Genomic DNA, 26,607 nt, shown 5'->3' with positions numbered 1-26,607 from the left:
CCCTTTTTTTTTAATCAAGTATGCTTCCAGGTTTGCCCTAAAACAAAATCAATGGGTCTGCTTCTACCGCTCTTTGAGGAAGAGAGTTGTAATGTATCACATCACTCTAAGAGAAAACACTTCACCTCATCGGTCTTTATGAGGGAACCACTTATTTTGTGACTCCTCGTGTTCCATGTCATAGAGTTATAAAGTGATGCAGTATGGAAACAGGCCCTTCAGTCCAACTTGCCCGCACCAGCAAACATGTCCCAGCTGCACTTGTCCCACCTGCCGGCGTTTGGCCCATATCCCCCCCCCCCACCAAAACCTGTCCTATCCAAGTAACTGTCTAACTGTTTTTTAAAACTGTTTCTTAATTCCCAGAAAGAGGAAACATTGATCCAAATCCACCCTCTAGAGATGCTCAGGATGTAGTCATACCAACGTCCTATATAATGGAAGGGTTACGCTGAGTTTGGTATTTTCTAGGCAGAGTAGATAAAGATAATCTTGTCCCACTGACAGAAGGATCAAGAATGGGAGGGCATGGAATGTAGATAGCAGGCCATAAAACCCAAACTCACAAGAGAATTTTTTTTTTCATGGCCTTCATAAAGAACTGTATCTGTATTTGAAAGGGAATATATAGCAGAGCTATCTGGGCAGGAATGGGTAGAGGGTGTAAGCAGGGCCGTCTTAACGCATGGGCCTGATTGGGCACTTGCCCGAGGGCCTACGAGCATAGGGGCCCCATGCTGATCTGTGTATGTTAAGTGACTTGCAATAAATAAATACTACTTTAAAAATGTAGGTTCAATAAGTGTTTTTTTCGCAACATTTTCGATCACTAAGTGCTTCTCACAGCGATCTGTAAGTGCTTTTTGCAACAATGTAGCACCCTAAGTCCATCGCTAAGTGCTTTTCGGTAAGTGCTTTTCGCCGGCACGACAGGGGGCGTCTGGTAGGGAAAGGGGGGTGGGGGAGAGTAACGGTAGGGGCCCCAGTACACTGCTTTGCCCGGGGGCCCATAATGCTGTAAAAACGGCCCTGGGTGTAAGTAAAGTCCTCTGATATAGTACTAACATTAACTGGATGCATCATTCCTCTTGTGCTACAACCTTCATGTGATTCTGTAAAATCCACATTTTGTAAAACTTAAATGCTATTCTAGAACAAGAAGATACATGCTGCCGAGTAATAATTAGGAGTAAATTGAAAATTGTAAGTACAAAGTATATGTTTGGATTGGAATCTTCTTGCAATGTAAACCTGAAGTCAATTGTAGATAGTGTCAGTTTGATTTGACCATTTGTTTAAATCTAAATTAATTCCTCTCCATTATTCTGTGAATCATATTTTACCAGGGCATTCAGAGGCAGAGTGCAGAGACTTCCCAATCACCTGAGAATTGAAACCCTGTCAGAAGATGGAGCTGAGGACCATACTAGAAGAAATAGTATATGGTGGGAGCAGACTGCCAAATATCAGAACATCGTGCCTGATAATATGAAATGATGGTTTGCTTTAAATGTGAATGGCCAAGTGGATGATCTTTCTTGGTTTCCTAGATGTCATGGTTCAATGAAATCGATTCACTCCATGTGATATCAAGAAATGCGTAGCTGAAAGCACGGATCACAAAGGGTCTGGTAGCAGAAAACATCGTGGCTGTGATACAAAAGTGTGTTCCAAAACAAAGGTCCCATATCTAAGGATGTGCTAGTTTAGCATAGGGTCCAGAGGAAGTTTCGGAGAATGATAGAATTAACATATGAGGAGCATTAGATGGCTCTGGGCCTGTACTTGCTGGAGTTTAGAAGGATGAGGGGGGGTCTCATTGAAACTTACCGAACAGTGAAAGGCCTGTAGAGAGTGCATGTTGAGAGGATGCTTCCACTAGTGGGAGAAACTAGAACCAGAGGGACAGCCTCAGAATAAAAGGACATACCTTAGAATGGAGTTGAGGAGGTAGTTCTTTAGCCTGAGGTTGGTGAATCTATGGAATTCATTGCCATAGATGGTTTTGGAGGCCAAGGCATTGGGTATTTTAAAATCAGAGATTGATAGCTTTCTGATTAGGAAGGGTGTAAAAGGCTATGAGGAGAAAGCAGGAGAACAGAGTTGAAGGGAAAATTAGATCAGCTATGATTGAACAGTGGAGTAGACTCGATGGTTTGAACTGCCTAATTCCGCTATGTCTTATGATCTTGGCTGAAGACAAGGAATTCTGTCCTGGGCTCAAGCTTAATTAATTCAATAGACTTCCCTAAATGATATTAGATGTTCACCAAAGACTGCATAATGTCCAATTCTATTCACAACTTAGGAAATAAAGCAAACAAGACCAGGAGCTGTTAATGACAAGTGACATTTGTGTCACATCAGTTATAGGCAATGATAATCACCAACATAAAAAGGTGTAACCATCTCCCCACGATATTCAAATCTTTTCCATCACCCCATGCATCACCATTAAAGCAGAAACTTAACCGATCCAACTACCTGCACCATGGTGACACAAGAGATGCCTGGAGCAAAACTCAGACTGCTGGAGAAACTCAGCAGGTCAGGCAGCATCTGTGGAGGGAAATGGACAAATGATGCTTCGGGTCGAGACCCTTCCTCTAGAATGGTGAGGAGATAGCTGTTTTTATAGAGCTGAGAAGAAGGGAAGGAGCACATGACTGCTGCCAATCCACCCTTCCTTAGCTGGATCCACTTATCAATAGCCAGCACTTGCCCCATAAACAATAAACCTATGCAAAGAGTCATAGAAACATAGAAACATAGAAAATAGGTGCAGGAGGAGGCCATTTGGCCATTCGAGCCAGCGCCGCCATTCATTGTGATCATGGCTGATCATCTACAATCAGTAACCTGTGCCTGCCTTCTCTCCATATCCTTTGATTACACTAGCCCCCAGACCTCTATCTAACTCTCTTTTAAATTCATCCAGTGAATTGGCCTCCACTGTCTTCTGTGGCAGAGAATTCCACAAATTCACAACTCTCTGGGTGAAAATGTTTCTTCTCACCTCAGTTTTAAATGGCTTCCCCTTTATTCTTAGACTGTGTCCCCTGGTTCTGGACTCCCCCAACATTGGGAACATTTTTCCTGCATCTAGCTTGTTTAGTCCTTTTATAATTTTATACGTCTCTACAAGATCTCCTCACATCCTTCTAAACTACAGTGAATACAAGCCTCATCTTTCCAATCTTTCCAGTCATGGCCAAATGAAAACATGATCACTTGCAGATTCCCCTCCAGTTTACATGCCTTCACGACTTGGAAATATATTTTAGTTGCTTCATCATTGCTGGATCCAAATCCTAGAACTCTCCACCCATCAGCTTTGTAGCAGTGTCTTTACCACAAAGACTGCATTGGTTCAACTGAATATCACCACTGGCTTCTCAGCAGTGGTCACTGATGGGCAATACATGGTGCCCTTGCTAGTAGCACCCACATTGTTTAAATGCATTAAAAAAAAATCAACATGAATTTTTCACGTTCGTGACTCAAGATACTGAAAGAAGAGGGATAAACCATTGGTGGGGTAAACCTCATGACCAGAAACGTGCAGTTAACTGTGCGCAGTGGCATCAACAGCAAAATAATATTAAAATGTGCAAGATGCGTAGTTCAAAATATACAACAAATTTGAGACCATTATCTTCTCCTAGGATTCTTCAAATTTCTTCTTTTAACCTCTCAAACAAGACACTGTTATTGCTGCTACCATTAGAACCTTGCTGGGTTTCATTTTTCAATAATTCGTTGACCATCGCTCACCCTGTGTAACCGTTCATTCTTAATGGTGCAATCACCTGATATTGGTGTTAAACTACTTCATTGTTGTCCTTTGTTGCCATCATGCTCATACGGCAAATCATAAGTGCTTCTTGCAGGAGGAGGCAACAGAATATATAGTGCAATCAAGTGATTATGAGAGATAAAATCTTTTCATGGTTGGATTCCAAAAAAAGAGGCTTAAAATATCATTATTTATATTTTATAGAAGCACAAATTGCTCAACAGATTTGTCCATGATTACAGAATACTTCCCATGTTTGTAATCAAATCAAATTTACAAGTACCACTACAGTTAACAGTGTCTTAAATCTAATTTTCCTGTGCATAATTTCTTGGAGAGCATAACCTTAAATTGCAAGCTTTATGTTCTTTAAAAATACTGCTTCACAAATGAAGCATTTATAATGCACCAATTCAAAAGACATATTTTATTTTTTAAACCTATCTTGTGACATGAGAATCACTGGCAATCTACTTATTATCCATCTGTGAGCTTTATACTTAATTGTAGCTCTAGCGTTCCAACCCAGTGATGCTGAAGTGATGGTGGTAGAGGCTCAAGTCACAAGTGAGTGTGATTTAGAGGTGATATCATTCCTGCAGGCTGTTTTGGTCTGGCAGACTGATCTCTACCTTGCAGAGGCCAGAAGGCTGCTCTCTTACACCTCCTTTCCGAGGACCATAATCCCACTAAGACCATACTACTGTCTCTCATACCATCTCATCACTTCAGGAGATCCCCCCTCCACAGCCTCAAACCTGATAGTTCCCCAACCCTGTACTGTCTGTTTCTATTTTCAACCCAAGATTCACAAACAGTACTGCCCTGTTAGGCACATTGTATCTGCCTGCACTTACCCCAGTGAACGTATCTCCCAACACCTCAACTCTGTATCTTGTCCCACACCTCCTTCCCGTCCAGTCCCTTCCCATCTACATCTGAGACACCACAGATGTGCTCCTCCATTTCGTCAACTTCCAATTCCCTAGTCCTCTGCCTCAACTTTAGCAAGGATGTCTGTTCCCTATACTCTCCTATCCTCCATAACAAAAGCACTCTGCTTCTTTGTAGAATGTGGATCCAACCAGTTCTTCTATCCTAACACTCTCTGTCTCTTCTGAGGCAGAATTTGTTCCCACCATTGACACTTCCTCTCTTGATTCTTCCCACCTCCTACAAATTAAAGGTGTCGCCATGGGTACTCACATGAGCCTAAGCTAAGCCCCCTCTTTGGTTACATGGAGCAGTCTTTGTTCCAAGCCTACTCCGCCACCACTCCCCAACTCTTTCTCTGCTACATTGACGACTGCATTGTGGCTGCCTCCTGCAGCCATATGGAATTTCCTCAGCTTCACCATTAACTCCTACCCTGCCCTCAAATTTACATGGTTTATTTCTGATACCTCTCTTCCCTTTCCTGATCTCTCTGTCTCCATCTCAGTGAACAAGCTGTCCATTGGTATCTGCTACAACTCACTGATTCCCACAGCTACCTAGACTACACTTCCTCTCATTCTGTCTCCTAAAAGTATGCCATCCTTTTCTCTCAGATTCTCAGGACATCTGAAATGCTTTCCTTTTTAGGAGACATGGCTCCACTCCTCCACTACCCGCTGTACGGTTGACCAAACGCTCATCGGTACCTCCATTAATTCTCATAGCCAACATCCTTAAAGACAAGTAGAGTTCAGGTTGTACCTAGTGGTTACAATTGAACTCTACAATTCTACAATGGAGATGCAGCTTTCCTACTGCTGATAGATCATAAAGAAACTGGATATGCAAGAGACTGCAGATGCTAAAATCTGGAGTTAATAAAAACAACTGTTGGAGGAACCAGGTGAGTAAGGCGGGATCTGTGGAGGGAAAGGAATGTTTGATGTTTCAGGTCGGGAGCTGTATCAAGTCTGAGAGTGGAAAGGGAGCAGAGCCAGTATAAAGGAGAGAGGGGATTGGTGGGGAAGGGGACGGAAGATGATAGGTGGACTTAGATGGAGTGAGGGATGATGGGCAGATGAAGCCAGGTGGGGAAGGGTAAGGTGAAGTTGAAGAGAGGCTGGAGGATGATTAGTGAAGACACATAATGTGTAAGTGCTAGTCTCTGATAGGATGGAAGGTGATGAATGGATCCAGGAAGAGAGGACTGATGGGCAGCTGGAAACAGCTGGGGGAGGGAACAGAAGACTGTTGGAAAGGTATATGGACAATTGGTGGATGGAAGCAGGCGGGGGAGGTGGACAAAACTGGATAATTGGGGACTGGGGAGATATGGAGACAAGGTTGAGAAAATCCAAATGGTTTGGAAGGAGAGAATGGGGTTGGGAGACACACAAGGTAAGAGGATGCAAGTTGGTGGTGCAACAACAAGCAGAAACAATTGGCCTACCAGTACAGTACTGTTTGTGGATCTTGGATAAGAGACAGAAGCAGGCAGTGTGATATTGGGGCAGTATCAGATTGTATAGTGTATCTAGTGTACAATCTATGCAGATTGTATAGTGTATATCTACAGATGTGATGAGATCTATGGCAGTCTGGGGGACAGTGGCCTAGCGTTCCTTGGTGGGGTCATGGTCCAAGGCAGGGTATGAGGAGGAGTCTGAGAGCTCCCATTCGTCCTCTGCAAGGTTGAGGCCAATCGCTAGATCACAGTGGCAACACCCTGGTCTGTGGGTTTGACGGCCAGGTTCGGATTGATATGAAGTGAGTGGATGCCTAGTTTTGGGCTCCTACATCCACTCATAATCCATCCTACTTAGTATGGCAGTAATGCCACTTAACACAGTTGAGCATGTCCCTGTGTGAAGATGGGACATTGTTTACCTTCATAATAGTGTTGTAGACAGATAAATCTTTGCTAGGTCCATTGGGGAGAACAATTATGCAATTGTCGTCCTGCGAGAAATACTTTTGATTTACTATGAGGGTGTAAATTTAGCAGAAGAATAAAATGAAGCAGTTTAACATCAACATCGCATGACTGCCATTAAGGATTAAAGATCATTTCTGAAGTTTGATGGTCAACAAACATTGAAGAATGAAACTCAGCAAGGTCCTACTGTAATAGTAGCAGGAATAACAGTACCCAGTTTAAGAATGTCAGGAGAAATTTGGAAAACAAGTAGTTGAGTTCACATATAGTTTGTAATATTTTAACTACGAGGTTGAGGTGAAATAAATCACCATTTCAAAATGACTTGCACTTTCAGCAAGCATGGAGAATTATATTTTCATCTTCATTTTCTGAAATGATTTGCTGAACATTTCCCATTCTGACTATTGAGAAAGACTGTTGCTAAGGTAACAGTCAAAAATGAACTAAATGAAAAGGGAGAAAAGAATAACCTTGAAATACACTAGCCACGCTTTGCTTCAACAATGTGGTTCTTTTTCTTTTAAAGAAAATAATTCCTTTCAATAATGGCAATTCCTGATAGAATGCTCAAGATCACAATTCTGATGTGATGGTCACACTATATACTAATTAGTTTGTGTCAAAATGATATTGTGACTTATTTATTCTTAATGGGAAGAAACATTCTTATTCCCCCTCAACTAGTGGACACAGTAATTTGATGCATATATCATAGTGTAAAGTAACCAGCGGTCTTTGGGATTTCAATTTTGTATTTTGATATTTCCTTCGGAGCTGTGATGTTTTCAGAAGCAGGTTGCTAGCATTTCAAAATGAAGGAAGTGCATTGATTAAAAAGGAAGTTCAGTTGAGTTTATTATAATTGTCACATCTACCGAGATACGGTGAAAAGCTTTTGTTATGTGCTACCCAGTCAAAGAAAAGACTATACATGATTACAATCAAGCTGTCCACAGTGTATATTTAAAGGATAAAGTGTGTAGCATTTAGTGCAAGATAAAGTATGTTTAAAGATAGTTCAAAGGTCTCCGATGAGGTAGATGGGAGGTCAGGACCGTACTCTAGCTGGGAGAGGACCATGCAGTTGCCTGATAACAGCTGGGAAGAAACTGCCCCTGAATCTGGAGGTATGTGTTTTCACACTTCTGTACCATTTACCTGAGAGGAGCGGAGAGGTGAGGGAGGACCAAGGTGAGACTGGTCCTTGATTGAAGTAAGGAGACCAAATGGGCGGACATTGATAGTTGGAAAATTATCAGCAAAATATTCTAAAGGTCATCACTTGGAAAAATACACATTGAGCAAGAACAGTCAACATTGATTTAGTAATGTTAGACGGAAAAGAACAAGCCAGGATCCCATTGACTTACAAATTCGAAGGAGAAAATGGAGTTGGATTGGACACACCCTCAGAAAACCCACTACAAACATCACCCGGCAAGCCCTAAAATAGAACCCGCAAGGAAAAAGGAAAAGAGGTCGCCCCAGGAACAGCTGGAGAAAAGGTGTCCAGGTTGAAATGTCTGGGAGTGGGCTCAACTGGGGAGATCTCGAAAGAACCGCCAACAACCGAGTGAGGTGGAGGACATTTGTCAATGGCCTATGCTCCCTAGAGGAGCAAAGGGCTTAAGAAGAAGAAGAAGAAGAAGAAGAATCAACATTGATTTAGTAATGTTAGATGGTGTCTTCACCCCTGGCCCCTGGGTTCCACTGTCGGATGCCGCATGGAATCCCCAGATTTACTGCTGTTTGAAACCTGGCCACAACCAACATGATTTAGCTCAAGAACAGATCTTCTACCAGCATGAACACCACGAACTGACCTCGGAACCTGTGACGCACCAAGAGTGAAAAACTGGTGTATTCAGAACATAAGAGACTGTGATGAGAACAGGCCATTTGGTTCATCATTTTGCTCTGACAGTAACTACACAGATACTTCCGAGCCAGGAAATGAGCAACCCCATGGAGAAAATCCAGAAGAGTAAAGATCAATGAATGTGACCCCTGACCACTAAAGGTTTATGAAGCAAGACTCCTGAGTATTATACAGTCCTTTCAACTCATACTTAAAATGGTTAATGGATGTTCTAGAGAATGTAATGGGCCAGATCATGCTACCCGCTGGCAGGAAGATCAGCAGAGGATTCCAGCTAACGGCATAGGACTGGACAGCTCCTGTTCCTGACTTCCCCGCTGTGCATTGCAATGTAGAGTGTCATGAAGAAGCTGATGCTGGTGTATTTGACCTCCTGCTCCACCATTGGACTTAGCACTAAGTCCTAGGACAGAGAAGCATTCTGAAAAGAGAGGATGGAAGCAATGGCTAACATATGTAGCACAATCCCAATCATTTGAATGGGTTTCTCAAACTTGATTGAAAAGATAGGTCCAGGTAAATGGTTTGGGCATTTTTCTTTATTTGACTTAATTTTATTGTTCTTGACTTTTTTTTAAGTACTTGAAGTTGCTTTTAAGAAAATGTGTTTTTACAATGTCTCTTTTAATCTAATTGAATTGAATACATTTATTAGCCAAGTATGTATACATACAAGGAATTTGTCTTGGTGCTTTGCTCGCAAGTAACAACATGACATACAGTAAACAATTAAGAATAAAACATAAAACATTGAAACATTAAGAATAAAACATCATAGTTTAAACACGTGAAGAAAGGAATAAAATATCTGTAGGAGGCTACAGACTTTTGGTTATTGAGTAGAGTTACTGCTGATGGAAAAAAGCTGTTTTTATGTCTGGCTGTGGCGGCTTTGACAGTCCGGAGTCGCCTTCCAGAGGGAAGTGTTTCAAAGAGTTAAAAAAATACTTTTTAAATGGTCTGAATTGTTTGTAGACTGTCTCAGATACTTGTATTCATTTAAAAGCACTTCAAACAAGTTTGACAGCAATGAGCTGTCAGAAGCCAGCAGAGTTGTCAAAGGGCATCAGGATCTACAACTTGAAGCCGAGTCACCATTTGTGGACAAAATGTGTAGGGCAGGAACTGCTGATGTTGGTCTACATGGAAGATAGACACAAAATGCTGGAATAACTCAGCGGGACAGGCAGCATTTCTGGATAGAAGGAATGGGTGACGTTTCGGGTCAAGATCCTTGTTCAGATTGAAGAAGGGTCTTGACCCAAAAGGGTCCCGCTGAGGTTACTCCAGCATTTTGTGTCAGCTTGGTTTGCAAAGCAGTTACAGCAGTGGAATCTCTGACTTAATCAGATCCTTGGGGCAACACAAATTGTGGACGCAGGAATAGCTCAGATGGCATTATTCATCCCCATGTTTCCTGCATTTAATGCTCATCTCTGTCACCTTTCAATCCGTAGAATTTCTTAAAGAATTAAGTCACCAAAGCATTTCTGGTGCCTATATACACCGGTCCTATTAGTTGATGACAATATTTTTGGGATGGTTAGTTTATCCCAAATTTTTTTCTGATTCCTTAGCTCATTCCTTAGCTCACAGTTGCCAAATCTATAAAAGTAACAGCAGGTGGCAGGAAAATAAAATACTAAATTTAGCATTTTCAAATTTTAAATGCTTCTGGTGTTTAAGTATGAAGACGTTTATTATTTATAAGTAAAATTGCAACAAATCAAATAAGAGGAACACCATGGATTCTTGTTTGGTTACGTCGAAAATTAACTGACTTTTGGAATGTTTTTTTAATCACTGAACTCCATTAACATAGATCTATTGAAAGCAGATATTGTTCTTGCGAGAATATAAGCAAAAATTTAACTGGTGTATTGAATATAGCAACGAAAATATATACATCAAAAGAAGGATGAATGTCTCAGGAGTTTTGCACTTGGAACTATAAAATGAAGCAAATTATTTGGTAATTAAACGGCCAGTGGTTCAGGCAAATCCCTGGATTATTGTGGTGCAATTGGTTTTATTATGACTGTTCATTCTCATTCTATTGTTTTCTTTTGGACACAGGCATTAATAATTTTGGTACCTTCTTGAAAAGCATAACAAACATGTAACATTTCACAAATTGGACATGAGACTTCTACGTTAATACACTATTTCATACTCCAATGCATTGCTCATCTAATTTAACACATCATTGTTCTGCGTAAACAGTGAGATTCTTCAATTGCTGACATTCAGGCAGGAAGTAAGCAACTTATGCACATATGTAACCTTCACCTGGGCACGCAGTTGGTTAAGGCTTCCCAAGACTTCCCAGGGATCCTCAGTGCAGCCCCAAATTCAAGTCATCAATGTCCCAGAAGAGCAAAGTGGAGGGAGGAAAGTGGAGGTGAAACTCAACCCTTATCTTCTCCCACCTCCACACACAATCCACCCAAATCTGGGTCTGGGCATCATGTTCTGGTCTAGCTCCACATTCATATCCAGACAAATGTCCTGTACTCATGGGCAAATCTTTCCCATTGGCACTCTGTGTAATTCTGTGTAATATCAAACAGATCTTCTAAAGAGCTGGGCGAGGCACAATGCGATGTCTGTTACTATTCCTTCAATGACCTCTCAGAATTTACCATTGTTTGAGATGGGCGTATGTACATGAACTTGAAGTATAATAGAATGAATTCAGAGATTTATTGGTAATTATTTGCATAACATTTTAAAACAACCCCCTTCGCACCTCCTAAAGCACAGATTACTGAATGCAACCACATACCAAAGTTGAGAGTCTGGACAAGGGTTAGTCCCTCTTTGGCCATGAACCTCAGTCTTTGGTACTAAATCCCACTCTTAAGGACTACCATTCCTTGGCATCTATGGCATCAAAAGGACAAAATCCTTGCACAGAAACTAAAGTTACATGAAATAATTCTGATGTATTATCTGTGCTTTCTATCTAGAATAAAGTTTTGTTGAATAATGAATCAGAAGGATGCGATGAGTGTGATCAGAAATTAATATTCATTCAGGTCAGATATATGAACAATCTTACAAAAAGATAGTTGTAAATAGATCAACAATGTTGTTACAGATCAACAATGAATGGTAAGGTATGGTGTTAGCAAGGATGATGAAGACAGCAAAGCTAGACTTTGAATATTATCACATTGAAATGTTAAAATCATGATCCAATCCACCAGACCTAGCTTCATGAATAATTAAATTATTCCAATGCTTAACTACAAAGATTTTAGACTCGACTTGTAAAATTCTTTAAGTTTGATTTCTTTAAGTTCCTTTTTTTAATGCATTCATAAAACTTTAACAGTGATTTGAATTTCAGCTTTTCTTATTAAGAATTCCTTATAAATTGCAGCACAGCACCATTTCCTCATGATACGCTTTAGTACATTTTACCCTAAAGCCTATTTTTGCAGCGATCAAGGGCTAACAATATTGTTCACTGAATGAAACTTAAATTAAGTAACAAAAATGAATGAATTGATTTGATAAAAGTATTCCAATAACTTCACTAATGGAATCCCAACATTAATTTAACCCGAGAGCAGCTAAACAAATTCAACATTGCTTTTAATTCCTGATTTAGATGTGAATTTGCCCAATAGTTGAGTAAATGTAATCAGTAATTTCACGTATGCCATTATTATTTCTTAGACCAAAACCAAATTGGATATTTCCACTTCCAACTGGAATAAAAGTTGGCAAATGGGTAAAATTAAGATGGAAAGGGTTCACTGTCCATGATGGCCCCATGGCAATGCTAAAATGGATGCATAGGAGATTTTCACCGAGCCTCTGGCAAGATGCAGCAAGGCATAAGATGTGTGGTCCTCAGAAAGCTTAATATTGAAGCTCTTTCCTCAGTACTCAGACCTGTTTTGACAGCAGGAAAAACTGTGCATGGATTCCACCTCAAGCAATTAAAGAATGCAATTTTCTTTAAGTAACTCTGTCTTTCAGGAATATATAAAAACAATTAAAATTGATGCAAGTTTCAAAACTAAGTAATTTTAAATATTACATTTATTAAAATATTTTAAAATGCATAAAATCACTTAAAAAAATTCAAATAAAATGATTTTGAAAATCTGTTATCTTCCCTATTCTGCAGACCAGGAGTTTTCATTCAACTGAAGGAGTCCGATCTTAAGGCTGGTCTGACTTTGAGCTAGTGCAGCGTAGGTTTACCAGGTTAATTCCCGGTATGGCGGGACTGTCGTATGCTGAAAGACTGGAGCGACTGGGCTTGTATACACTGGAATTTAGAAGGATGAGAGGTGATCTTATTGAAACATATAAGATTATTAAGGGATTGGACACGCTAGAGGCAGGAAACATGTTCCCAATGTTGGGGGAGTCTAGACTCCTGTTAAAATTGAGAATTTCACTAATTGCATTACGCTCACTGCATCTATCTATATCATTAAGTAGCCTCCTTATATCTTCTTCACAATTTACTTTCTTACCTATCTCTCTATCATCAGCAAATTTAACAAACATACCTTTGATGCCTTCATCTAAGCTATTTATATAAATTGTGAAAAGTTGAGGACATAGCACCAATTATTGTTGGTGTTTCAATAATTATGTTTCAGAGAAAGAACATGTGATGCCTACACCGTTTCCTGGTCTAGACGTCCAATCAGCTCAAGATGTTGCCTCCTAAAGCATTTACCAATTTCCTCAAGATTAGAGAACGCTTTCAGAATTATATAGATTCCACATAAAAGCCACTTGGCCTCTCTGTCAGAACGGTTAGGCTTCAGGCTTTACTTAGACAATAGACAATAGGTGCAGGAGTAGGCCATTCAGCCCTTCGAGCCAGTACCGCCATTCAATGCGATCATGGCTGATCACTCTCAATCAGTACCCCGTTCCTGCGTTCTCCCCATACCCCCTCACTCCGCTATCCTTAAGAGCTCTATCCAGCTCTCTCTTGAAAGCATCCAACGAACTGGCCTCCACTGCCTTCTGAGGCAGAGAATTCCACACCTTCACCACTCTCTGACTGAAAAAGTTCTTCCTCATCTCCGTTCTAAATGGCCTACCCCTTATTCTTAAACTGTGGCCCCTTGTTCTGGACTCCCCCAACATTGGGAACATGTTTCCTGCCTCTAATGTGTCCAATCCCCTAATTATCTTATATGTTTCAATAAGATCCCACCTCATCCTTCTAAATTCCAGTGTATACAAGCCCAATCGCTCCAGCCTTTCAACATACGACAGTCCCGCCATTCCGGGAATTAACCTAGTGAACCTACGCTGCACGCCCTCCATAGCAAGAATATCCTTCCTCAAATTTGGAGATCAAAACTGCACACAGTACTCCAGGTGCGGTCTCACCAGGGCCTGGTACAACTGTAGAAGGACCTCTTTGCTCCTATACTCAACTCCTCTTGTTACGAAGGCCAACATTCCATTGGCTTTCTTCACTGCCTGCTGTACCTGCATGCTTCCTTCAGACACCCCTGTAAGCAGTTTGACATTCTCTAAATGCTGGGCTGACATTTGGCCATCCAATGGATGACTTGTATCTAAAGAAAGGAAAGTTGTCCAGTCTCATCACACAACATCACTACAGAAGTTCTTCAGGGCACTGACCTCGACCCAAACATTTCCTGCAACTTCATCAATGGCACATTTTCTGATTTGAAGTCAGAAGCATGGATATTCACTGATGATTGCATAATGTTCAATCAACTTTGAAAATGAAGGTATGATGGAATGAAGGTATGTTGGAATGGACCCAGACAATGAACCAGAAACACATTTAGGACAGGTGCATGAATACTACAGGATTACAGGAGTCAGAGGCTACCTATCCCACAGCAAGGCAAGCAACTCCCCTCCTGACCTTTCAAAATGTTACTCCATCTACAAGGTACAAGTCTGAAGCATGTTGGAATAACATGAAAAAAAACGCAAATAAAGTCAAGCAGCTCAACAATATCCAGGTCAAAGAACCCTGACTGATTGTTATCTCTTTACCACTTTAAACACCCACTCCTTCCACAACATACAAGGTGGCTGCAGTGTGCAACCTGCAAGGTCCTCTTCATTTCTTTGCACAGACATTGCCAACAGCATCTCCCGAAGCCACAAACTCCACCAGCAAGAAGGATGAGCAGTAGGCGCACAGGGACACCACCAGCTGCAGGTTCGCTTCCAAGCTGCACATGATCTGACGTTGCTAAATTCTGAATTCTCAACCCATAGCACCATCGGATTACCTTCACCAGAAAGGCTACAGTGATTTGTGATTTTTCACCACCTTCTCCAGAGCAACTAGGGAAGACAACACATGCTGACATTTATTCTGTGAATGTGTCAAAAAGGAGCAGAAATCTGGCCAGGATTTGGCAATCAACAGTGAAGGATAAGTAGTCATCACTGACCACAAAAATGCTACCCTCTATGATTTAGCAATTTACAACATGACATGTTGTGCAGTGTCATATTTGTCAAACAGTGATGGTTTATTATCATAATGTTATGTCAATTCAAGGAATCAAATAGAATTCTCATGGACTGCAAATGAAAAAGGAACAAGGTGCAATTTTATTATTTTAATCATTTTACTTGAAGCAATATAAACACTGGAGCATAGAACATTGAATATCAAATAAATGAAAAACATACACATTTAAAATTCTTAGGAATTTTCTTATTTTTTTAGGTCTATCGCAATCTATGCTTGTAAAATTAGTTATCAACACCAGAGAGTTTGTTCAGCTGTTATTATAATTTAGAATGCCATTAGAAATCTACGTTAAACCTCACGCAACTAGAGTTATTGGTTGCAAAGGGAGTGCACAAACAGTTGAAAGGTATCCCAAATGACTTATTCTGTGTAGTGTGCAGTAAGTGCAGGCCGTGGACATGCCACGCAGCAACTGTCGATTTCCACTGTTTGCGTTTCCCTTTGCGTGTGCATTTGTGTTCATTGTTTCCCTTTGCGTGTGCATTTGTGTTCATTGTTTCCCTTTGCGTGTGCGGATGCTGGAAATAGTTGTCACTTTTACAAACAACAATATCTTTGCTGAAAACAATGTCATTTCAATTTCTCTATCCTTCTAATTATTGTTCCTATGGACCAACTGAATTCTGAAGCTTTTTTGTTTGCTTTATTCAACTTTCTTTTGGAAAGGGATAGAACACCCAATTGAGTGGTGCAGTAACAGTAGCCGATCACTCAAAGTCTATAAAACCAAGGAAACCAACTAGTTGTTGAGTTTGGAAAGAGAAAGTTAGGAGACCACGTACCAATTTCTATTGGCAGGTCAGTGATGGACAGAGCCAGCAGCTTCCCATTCCTCGACGCTAACTTCTCTGATGATCTGTTCTGGACCTAGCACAACAATAAAGATGGGCTGCAGTGGCTCCACTTTCTTAGAAGTTTTAAGAGATTCAGCACGTCAGCGAAAACTCTACCAAACTTTTACACTTGCACTGTTACATTATGGCCTGGTACAGCAATTCCAACACACAGGAATGTAAGGGGCTGCAGAAAGTGGTGGACTCAGGCCAATCCATCACAGAGACAGCCATCAAAAGCATCTACATGAGGCGCTGCCTCAGAAAGGCAGCGTTTATCATCTGGGATCCCCACCTTTCAGGCCATGCCCTCTTCTTAACGCTGCCATCAGGCAAGAGGTGCAGAAGCCAGATGTCACATACCACCATGTTCAGGAATGCTACTTTCCTACAACCACCAGGTTCTTGAACCAACATGTACAACCCTAATCCAAACTCAGCAACAGAGCACTATGTACCACCTCTTGCATTACCATGGAACTTGTTTTCTAATTGTGTCTTGGTCTAGTGTCTTTTTTTTCTGTACAGTCCTTTCCTTTTCACTTTCTTGTAGAATTGTTTGTGCAATTGATGAGTAGTATGTATAATTGATGTTTTCATGTGTTGTTTGACTTTACGAGTCTATGCTGTTGCAAGCAAGGTTTTCATTGTACCTGTACCTCAACATATTTGTGCCTATGACAATAATCTCAACTTGAGTTGACTATTGACTAGAAGCCTTTAGAAATTGGATGGATTTGTTAGTCAGGACAGTACACAATTCAGCACTACAAAGGAGAAACACATATAGTAATTCCACTTGTTACATATTGTTTTTAAAACAGCAGCTTTTTTTTTTGCCTGCGGGTCAGGTGAACGTATGATATGGTTGAAAACCCTTATATTTGGCATTAGCGTTCTGAATATGTGTTGCAAATGGATACGAGTGGTTGGAAGTTGGTTTCAAGCCAATAGTTAAATCAACCAAATCTAATGATGCCATAAAACATAAAAACTATACATTGAACAGTTTTAAATATGAAGCAACTCTTCAGGATTTTTGCAGTTTACTCCATATTGATCTCAATCTTGATAACAACTGGCAAATTGCCAAGCATATTTAAAATTAAGGGTACATTAAGTAAATCACTAGTCCAGGTTCTAAATGGATTGATAAGTGTTCTATTTAACAGCTGAACTTTTAAGTTAACATTTTTGGTTCACTGTAAATAAACAGAATAAATGTTTGTTTCCCCGTTGAAATCTATGTGGGAAGATAGCCCATTACAACATTGATTTGGGATTTCGACCAGCTGGCATTGAGCAAAAACGGAATTATGGTATTTGATCTGCAATCTCTGTCTCTTTTGGGAGCCACCTGTGGGATACATTACATGCACTATAAATTCCATTCATATTTGCTTGCCACAAGCAGGAACTCTCATGACAAATGTGCCAACATTTCTTGTAGAGCGCCAAGTTTGAATAAATGGAGTATTATGGTCATTGTTAATTATTTAGTCAAAGAGGTTAGTGTGAAGGAGGGTATCGGGCATTGAACTATAAAGATACAACTTAAATTATAAGGAGAAAAATAAATCCATGGTCTTACTACAGAGACTGAAGCTGCCACGAGTGATATATAATGGCAGGATTTTTATTAATTAATTGACAAATATTCTTATTTGTTCAGAAAGATAATGGCAGCATTGCCTGTATCGGCACATAGAAATCTGCTGCCATTTATGTTTTGCTCCCTCTGGTACAACTGAGCTTCAGCATTCTAACCATACTGACTTCAGCATTCCGCATCATTGCAACATTGAAGTCTCTCGTCATGAGGAAGGGCTTGCTAAGATCTGTTTTCTTTGAATATTTGTACGAGGCAAAAACCAAAATTTACTGCCCATTGCTAAATGGCTTTAGAGAATTTTGTGAATTATCTGGTGTAGTCCATGTGGCGAAGAAACTTGTGCAGTGCATTATCTCAGAGTAGGGAATTCCAGGATTTCCATGCAGCATAGATGAGGGAGTGCAATGCATGGCCCTCACCTGAGGATATCAAGTTTCTGATTTGTTCTTGCTGCCAAATGAATAGGGTCCTAGTGATCATTCCGGATGTTAATAGTAAAGGTTGTAGAAATAGTAGCACTGTTGAAATGAAGGTTGCTTGATACTCTTCAAAGTTTGTTACTGTCTGGAGCTTCTGTGGCACGATTGTTGGTCATTTATGAAGCTGCCTGAATTTTGTCACTATCTTGCTGTAGGGGTGGGCAGACTCATCATGAGCCAGAGAACTACAAACAGAACTGAACACCTGGCGACCACCATTGACCATTCTCATTTCCGACATTATTACAAAGGAAGATCGTGGGGCCGTAAGCTGTTGTAACATGATAGAGCAGAAAACAATCTCAACCATGTTCTTTGAGCTAGTTATAATTAAAACCAGTAGTGAGCTCTCCCCTTACTTCTTTATTCACAAAATGCTGGAGTAACTCAGCAGGTCAGGCAGCATCTCAGGAGAGAAGGAATGGGTGACGTTTCCCATTCCTTCTCTCCTGCGATGCTGCCTGACCTGCTGAGTTACTCCAGCATTTTGTGAAGAAATACCTTCAATTTGTACCAGCATCTGCAGTTATTTTCTTACTCTCCCCTTACTTCTAATCGGTTCCAGTTTTATCAGGGCTTTTTGATGATATTCTGCATCAAATGCTCCGTCAATCTCAAGGGCAATTACTCTTGTCTCACCTTTGGAATTCCACTCTGCTGTTAACATTTGGATCAAAGCTGAGAGAACACCTGTACTGGGTCGGTGCTCGCACAACTTAACCAAATTACCTGCATTGGTAAGTAAATACAACTTGGTAGCATTATCTGCAGATAATCCAGATTAATTGAAGAGTTTTCAACCAAATCAAATACTCATCTGACCTGCATGCAAAAAACAAAAAATGCTGTTTTATAAACAATATGTAACAAGTGAAATTAATTAGTTGAAATTACAATATAAGTGTTTCTAGCTTGTAGTGTTGGATTGTGTACTATATGCCTGTGATGCTTCTACAAGCAAGGTTTTCTGTGCAGCTGTACTTCAACATATTTGTGCATATGACAAGAATCTCAACTAGACTTGACTTTAGACTAGAAGGCTTTAAAAATTAGATGGATCATAGACTATGGGGGCTGTCTGTACGGAGTTTATATGTTCTCCCTGTGACCGCGTGGGTTTTCTCGGGGTGCTCTGGTTTCTTCCCACACTCCAAAGACGTACAGGTTTGTAGGTTAATTGGTTTTGGTAAAAATTGGAAAATTGTTCCTAGTGTGTAGGATAATGTAAGTGTACAGGGTGATTGCTGGCTGGAGCAGACTCGGTGGGCTGAAGGGCCGGTTTCCATGCAGTATCTCTAAAGTCTGAAGTCCTTCCATTACTTTGCTGGTGATCGAGAACAGGCTGACAGGATGGCAATTGGCTAGGCTTGGAATTGCTTGGAAGAAAATGTCAAATTTTCACGTTCTTTTTTGGTAGCTGAGTCATAGCTGTACTGTGATAGCTTAGCTAGAGCCTTGCCAATTCTGGAACGCCATCCTCCAGCACTAGAGCTGGGATTTTATCACAACCCTTTTCCTTTGCTCTATCTGCTATACTCAGCTGTTGCTTAATGAACTGAATTGGCTGAAGAGTGACTTCTCCGATGATGGGAATCACAGAAAGAGGTGAAATGAATCGCAAAATGTCACAGGCCTGATCAACCTTCTATGTTCTCAGGCATTCGGTTTAGTCGGGTGTGGTGCTACTAGGTAACTCCCACTGACTTGGAGGTTAACTTCTCAGTGCTTCGATCAGGTGGTGTTCGGCCTGGTGGATATGTAGAATTCTTGTTGTTTTGATCAGAAACCATGAGCATTCATGAGTTGTTGTTGTAGACTCCGAGGGCTACTTCATCCTGAATGTATATTAACTTCAGCACATCTCTATTGTAACATGATAGACCAGAAAACAATCTCAACCATCTTCTTTGAGCTGGTTATGATTAAAACCAGTCGTGAGCTCTCCCTTTACTTCTCATCAGTGGTTCCAGTTTTATCAGGGCTTTTAGATGATATTCTACAATACCACGTCAATCTCAAGAGCAATTACTCTTGTCTCACCTTTGGAATTCCACTCTGCTGTTAACATTTATGCTTCTATCAGGTGATGTTTGACCTGGTGGATATGTAGCATTCTTGTCCAGTTTTGATCAGACACTGGACAACAATTTATATTTAGTGTCGCTCTATCATTGATTCATGAGTTATTGTTGTAGACTCCTAGGGCTACTTTGTCCTGAATGTATACTAACGTCAGCAGATCTCTCTTGCCGGTGGCCCTGATGAACCCAAGGATATTGATGGATCAGACCAAGATCTTGAGCAAAATATATAATTCTATTGATATGACTACGTGAAACTGTTTTACTGGTCCACTGGTCTTTAATACAGGCACAGAGTACAAATGTTACTGAGAAGAACTGAACACATGATGGAGCAGGTATCATGTCGCCTACGTTGAAAATGATGCTGAGTTGATACTGATCTGTCCATTGCATTACCTACTGTAGTCCGTAAAGACAGTTTCCCATAATTGAGAGTAACTATGAATAAATCACACTATTATGGGTCTGGAGTCACATTCAAACTCGGAAGGATGGAGTGAAGGGCATGAAAGTACCAGATGGAATTTTGTATCCATCTGGTTAGTGCATGGTCACTATTTCTGATATCAGCTTTTTATTCCAGATTTGTATAATTACCTTAATTTAAATTCCCTCCTGACATGCTGTGATCTGTACTAAATGTCATTCGATCATTAGTCCAGGTTTCTGGATTAATAGTCCAGGAGCATAACCACTACAGTGGAGTACTCATTATCACTCGAGTGCTAATCATTTTAGTGTGCCTAATACAATACATGCTGAATGACAAACAAAACTGCAGAGGACTCTTTCTCCCCTCTAGAATGTTTCAGCAAACAGAAATAGAAAAATACAGGGCTGGAAGATCATGTGACCCCACCAGTGAAGCAACTTAAGAAACTTCACAGTTTAACTCGAGCTCAATCGGATGACCAACAGTCATTTATTCTTCTGTTTCTAAATATTATCGATTTTAATATTCTACAATGAAGCACCAGTTCTTCCAGTATTTACTGCAGCTCTATCATGGATAATGAGACATGAAAGATATTAATGTCAGCATATTGACGGGTTCTCTCAGTAGGTCTGCAGGGATTGTCTCTTGCAACTCTTCAGTGCCAATAATGGATGCACTCTTGTATTAGACAGGTGACCTTAAATCAGAATTCCATTACACTGTAAATCTCCACAAGCACTTAACAGATGCAAGAAAGAAAGCTGCTGAACTAATCACCTGTGTCCAAAATGAACGGCTCCATTAACTGGTAGCTTGTGCCCCATCACAATTCTTTGGGTCAGGAAGCAATCTGAAGTGAGAACAGACTTGCTAAAATCTGTTGCGCACTTTGACCTGACAATAATCACTTCATTTATTCATATTACACACTGGACTGATACCATATAGAGATGATGGGGAAACAACCTCGACTACTTTATACAGCTGATGGTCGACAGATTGTTGCTGTCACAGAATAAGCTAACAATATTGGAGTATGCAAGACAAAAGTGAATAAATGCAGTTTAGTGACTTAAACGCTCACAAACAAAAGAAAGAGCATCTTAAGCAAGAAGAGGGGAAGCTTTCAAAGTAGTTTGAAGAATGATAAAGAATTTAAAAGTCAGTTAACAATCTCAGCACGCTATTTATCCAAAATATTCCTTGTCCTATGATTTCCCCAAGTGAAGATATTGAATAAAGACAAAAACGGCAAAAAGAAATAATATGCTGAATTTGGCTTTTGCTCTTGAATAATGCCCGATCAACTGATTAGGTTTATCTTCAGTTCTTTAAATTGTTTCTAATTTCTTTCAGAGTCAATGGTGATGACGGGGAAGTACTGAACAGGTGCAGCTGTTGCACACTTGGGCATTGTATTCCACGCTACAAATTGGCATTCAATAAATTCTGAACAACATAATCTTTAAGCTGACATCAACATTCACTTAAACATGTCTATGTTTCATTATAACGTAAATGGCCTGCTTACCTTTAACATAGCACAGCAAATAAAAATATTCATTTTGAAAATTTGACTTGAGGCAATGTTCTCTCTGGCCTATAATTCTTTTCTTAATCTAATCTAGGGTTATGAGGTCGGTAGCTGTGGTATGCAATATTACTCAGTTGATCCAAAGTCTTTTAATATATAAATGGATTAATAAAAGCATTAAGGTAAGTCAATTATTTAATTGTGAAAATAATACAAAATAAAAATTAAGTGCTGAAAGATATAATATTTCCTGATGAACCTACCAATTAAAGATGCAAATAACAATACATCTCTCAGTTTAGTGTTGACGATCTTATTTCTGTTGTATATAGCAGTTCGATTACTTTAGGATATAAAATAAGTAACAAACTTAGAATTGGCTGTACTAAATGCAGAGTAAAAACACGAGGGTCAGAAACATACAACAGGTCCAACAGTACCAAATATGAGAAAAGTTTATTTCCCCTCACACAATTTGGAAACAAATCTATTTTACCAATGTGAGTCCAAAGATTGCCCCCAATGCCCCAATCTGTGGAAAATAAATAGTCTATAATGCAAATTAATGTCCACTTAGAGACATTTTCAAGAGATAATAACAGGGCAGCTAAATAAACTTTTTCAGTGTGAACGGGATGGCTTTATGTGTGACAAAGGGTGAACTGTCAGTATTTATCTCCATGAAACTATCTTACCTGCAATATATTGAGGTAAGATGATGATGCATGTGGGTGGGTTGAAGAACACAGATCATCAGAAACAGTGTTCACACCAAGCAGCAAAGTGGAATTAAATTTAAATATTTTTTTTCTAAAACAATCTGAAAGTACGGTTAATGCTGGTGTAATCCTGATGATCTTTATTTCAGAATGTAATTAAGTTAACAAGCACAAGAATGATGACAAGATAAGGGATTTGTTTCCACTTATTTCAATTCAATGATTTTATTAATTCTTTCCCATGTTTATTGCCTACGATATAACTACATGTTAATACATCGGGACATTCGAACATTAGAGTAAGAATCCTTGATATTCTTCATAAAATAATTCTGAATAATTCCCTTCCCCTATAGTTGAAGTGTTTTCAGATTTGCTACAGAATTAATCATAATTATCATATTGTTAAAAAAAATCCATTAAGGAAATTCAATTCAAATGTGTGTGGGTAACATAATTTGCTTTATGGAGACAAATCTAATCATTTCAGTCAGTTTAAAACATTCTTGTACCATTTTAATATATTAATTACTAAAATGATGGAAATATTGGCAAATATTATTGTTATCAACAGCCAGGATGGCTATTGAAAATCAAATATATTTTGTTGATGTGCAACATATTTTCAGAAATCTCATCAATTTACTTACAGCATTTTAACCACATAATACAAAACCAACGTAATACATTATTGGTTCATCCCGACATATAATTAACTCAATCCTCTGGCTACATCAAGGTAATGACTGTTGAGGAATGATAGCTGCGTTTTACTGGCCTGACATGTGATTTTAAAGCCTTGGTAACATCACCAGAAATTCTATTTTACATTTACCATATCACCAAGTAGACACTTGACAAAAATAAACTGCCATTAGATGAGAACCAGCAACATATGTCCTTTGCTCTGTAATGATATAATTATACTGCAGAATTCTAATTCTGTCTCGTCAATTAAAATGAATGTGAAAACCAACGTTTAATTCTGTATCAATCCAATCTATCTACATTCATTTTAAAAATCAATCCTGGTTACAGTGTGGCATGGATGGAAAGATTATAATGCAGACATTCTTTCAGTGATTGACACACTCTGCGAGAAATAGCTAATTATAGCAAGTCTCCTAGTAACTACAATAATTGCTTTTCTCTCTAGCTGAAATCATCACATATTTCTGTGAGCCGTATACAGTGAAAATAAATTTCAAAAATGACTTATATGAAACAGGAAGAGAAGTTACTGTCCCTTTGCAAGCATTTAGATGGAGGTGGCTCTCTATGTGACGCGACAGGTAACTTCTGCACGGTCCTCATTGCAGGTTTTTAATGATCAAATTCGGCTTTTAGTCATCAAAGTTCTATTTTATGTAAACAGTTTTGCAGAGAATCATGAATCTAATTTCAAAATATTGCAGCAATCTTTAAAATGTAAAGTTTTTTGGGCATTGAACGTCTCGTGATGTTACAGTTTTCATACAAATGTGTTCTTAAGTTAGATACAGGCAGCAAAACTTTTAATTTTCATCTCTTCCACACTAGTTAGGAGGACTTTAATTATGGCAAGCACATACATATATATTACAAAATAGAGCATTTTTAAGAAAGGATAAAGAGTAATGCATGGTTGCAGTGCCAGCACTCACTCACCTATACAAAAACGTCTCTTAAGTTTCAAACAAATATTTTACATCTCAATCAAAGGCATTATCACTCACGTTGCAATGGAAATGGCTAAATTCTTCAGGGTTAACTATAGTTAGACTAATGCTTCTTTCTATCCTTCCTGAAAGGTATCTGAGAGCTTTACAATATTAATTTCAATGGTCCACCCAGGACCACAGTTGCTGAGGCAACAGGACAACAGATGCAGGTCATAACATAGTTGGACAGACAAAAGAAGAATGGGGGGGGGGGGGGGGGGGGGGGTTGTTGGGCTGAGGAGGAGAGGAGGGTGATAAGAAGTAGCATAGTTTAGAGAAAACATCAACAGTACACGTGCAAAATTAAAACAGAAGGTAGCTTACCATGAACTGGATGTTGTCAAATCCATTTGCCAGCAGGTGGTTCTCATACTGGGGTAGTCCTATGCTCTCCAGCCACCGTCCCACAGTCTGAAATACAACTCTGGGTCCTGTAAGAGGTTGAAGGGGAAGCCGCTTCAGCAGTGACATACCATCAATCCGGTAATAGGGACATTCCGAGGTTGAGAGGTGGCATTGCCACATCGCATTTCTCGGAACATGACTGTCGAATGAGCCCGCCAGCTTGACAGCTTTTATGGTGCACAACTCTAGTATTGTCAATGTTATTCTCCGTAGCTTGACTAAACGCTGGAATGCTTCTCACAGCCAGCAGGTATCAGAACAAGACGTGGGTCCAGCATGCCAAGGTGTCTCTCCCTCTATAAATATATATAGTGCTCTCTCTCTGTCTAAAGAACACATGAGAGGGAGAGAGAGAGAATATTAAGAGCAGACTGGTCTCTGAACGTGTGAATGTCGCAGTTCTCCACAGTAAGCTCTGCTCTGCTCTGCCAGCAGCTAGGATTCTTTTTATCAAGTACTCCCACACTCATCAGTATGCTGTACCATGCTTCATGCTCCCCCCCTTCTCCTGTTCATTGCCCAGCCCAGGCAACACCTCACAGTCTCTATAAAGGCCATCAGAAACCTAGATTTCTTTGTCTGCGATCTGTAAATGTGCCGCTGATGCAGATGCTGATGCTGTTTCCTCCTACACACACACACACAGATATACGCCAACCTTGAATGATGAGTTCAGTTAAAACAAATGCAGGAAAGAGGACTGTATAAAATTATTTTGTCTGCTTATGGCAAATTCTACTGCTTCCTCCTACACGGATCACTGAAATAGCAAGCCTCAACATCATCTTCACCCAATATTACAGTTTAATACATTTCCAAAGAACTTCAAAAGTGACAAACATTTGCAAATGTTTTAATGGATTTAACACGAGAAAACACATTCAGTTACACTAAAAGAATTCTAACAGGTAATTCAAACTAATACTGTATTCACAAATGCATTTTCAGTACCAGAGTGGAGAGTTGTATCTGTAGCTGTTGAAGCCCCCTGTTATAACTATCGCACATCACAGCACACTGCCTTGCCATAGCACAAACTACATATCAAACTGATCTTATAAATCTTCCTAGATTCTCTCATTATATTTCATCGATAATGGGATATTATTTTATTTTGGGGAGACCAGGTGAATGAAGGGGGTGTAACAACTATGACATGCAAGCAGACTTTCCCGATGCAGTGAAAAGTGATATAACAAAGCATTACAATGAGTCGTCTTTGCCACATAATGACAATTCATTGCATTTCACATTACACCTTTGAAGCACACAATCATTCACTAGCACTTCTGGCAGGTGTTATAGAAAAAGAATCAATACCAACTGAGAGAAAGTACTATTAGGAAGGGTAAGTACAACTTTTTCGAGAAATTAAAGGGTAGGGGAGGTCTGAGAGGTTTAGTGAGGCAGTCAATTTAAACAGGTGAAAAAGCAATGATGCATGGAAGGTAGACTGAAATGCACTATAAACCAGAGTTTAAAATCCTAAGATGTATAGAAAAGTACAGCACAGGAACAGGCCCTTTGGCCCACAATATCTGTGGCAAACATGATGCCAGGATACACTAATTGCATCTGCCTGCACATAATCCATATCCCACCATTCTCTGCATGTAGTACCTAGCGTGTGGTACCGTACCATGGATACCGTATCCATGTGGTAACTTAAATCATCTTAAACACCACTGTCGTGTCTGCCTTCACCACCAGTTGTGACAACGCATTCCAGGGACCAACCTTCTCT

The 26,607-nt window shown here is 39.8% G+C and overlaps 1 protein-coding gene across 9 annotated transcripts in view; it reads right to left on the bottom strand.

The window, feature by feature from the left end:
* anks1b (ankyrin repeat and sterile alpha motif domain containing 1B) overlaps positions 1-26,607 on the bottom strand; it is a 647,894-nt gene that overhangs the window by 86,546 nt on the left and 534,741 nt on the right. For 8 of the 9 annotated variants that reach the window (XR_013548787.1, XM_078419858.1, XM_078419856.1 and 5 more), the window contains one exon: positions 24,783-24,889. Coding sequence is in view for 8 of the 9 variants with exons in the window: in XM_078419858.1 (XP_078275984.1) it covers positions 24,783-24,889 (107 nt within the window). In the remaining variant the exon portion in view is untranslated. Of the gene's footprint in view, positions 1-24,782; positions 25,505-26,607 lie in introns of those variants that run through there. The other variant, XM_078419864.1, reaches the window with a different exon arrangement.

This window comes from Rhinoraja longicauda, chromosome 23 (genome assembly GCF_053455715.1).
Source record: "Rhinoraja longicauda isolate Sanriku21f chromosome 23, sRhiLon1.1, whole genome shotgun sequence".
Lineage (NCBI taxonomy): Eukaryota > Metazoa > Chordata > Chondrichthyes > Rajiformes > Arhynchobatidae > Rhinoraja > Rhinoraja longicauda.
Note: the sequence above shows the minus strand (reverse complement) of the source record. Positions and strands in the feature narration are given on the sequence as shown.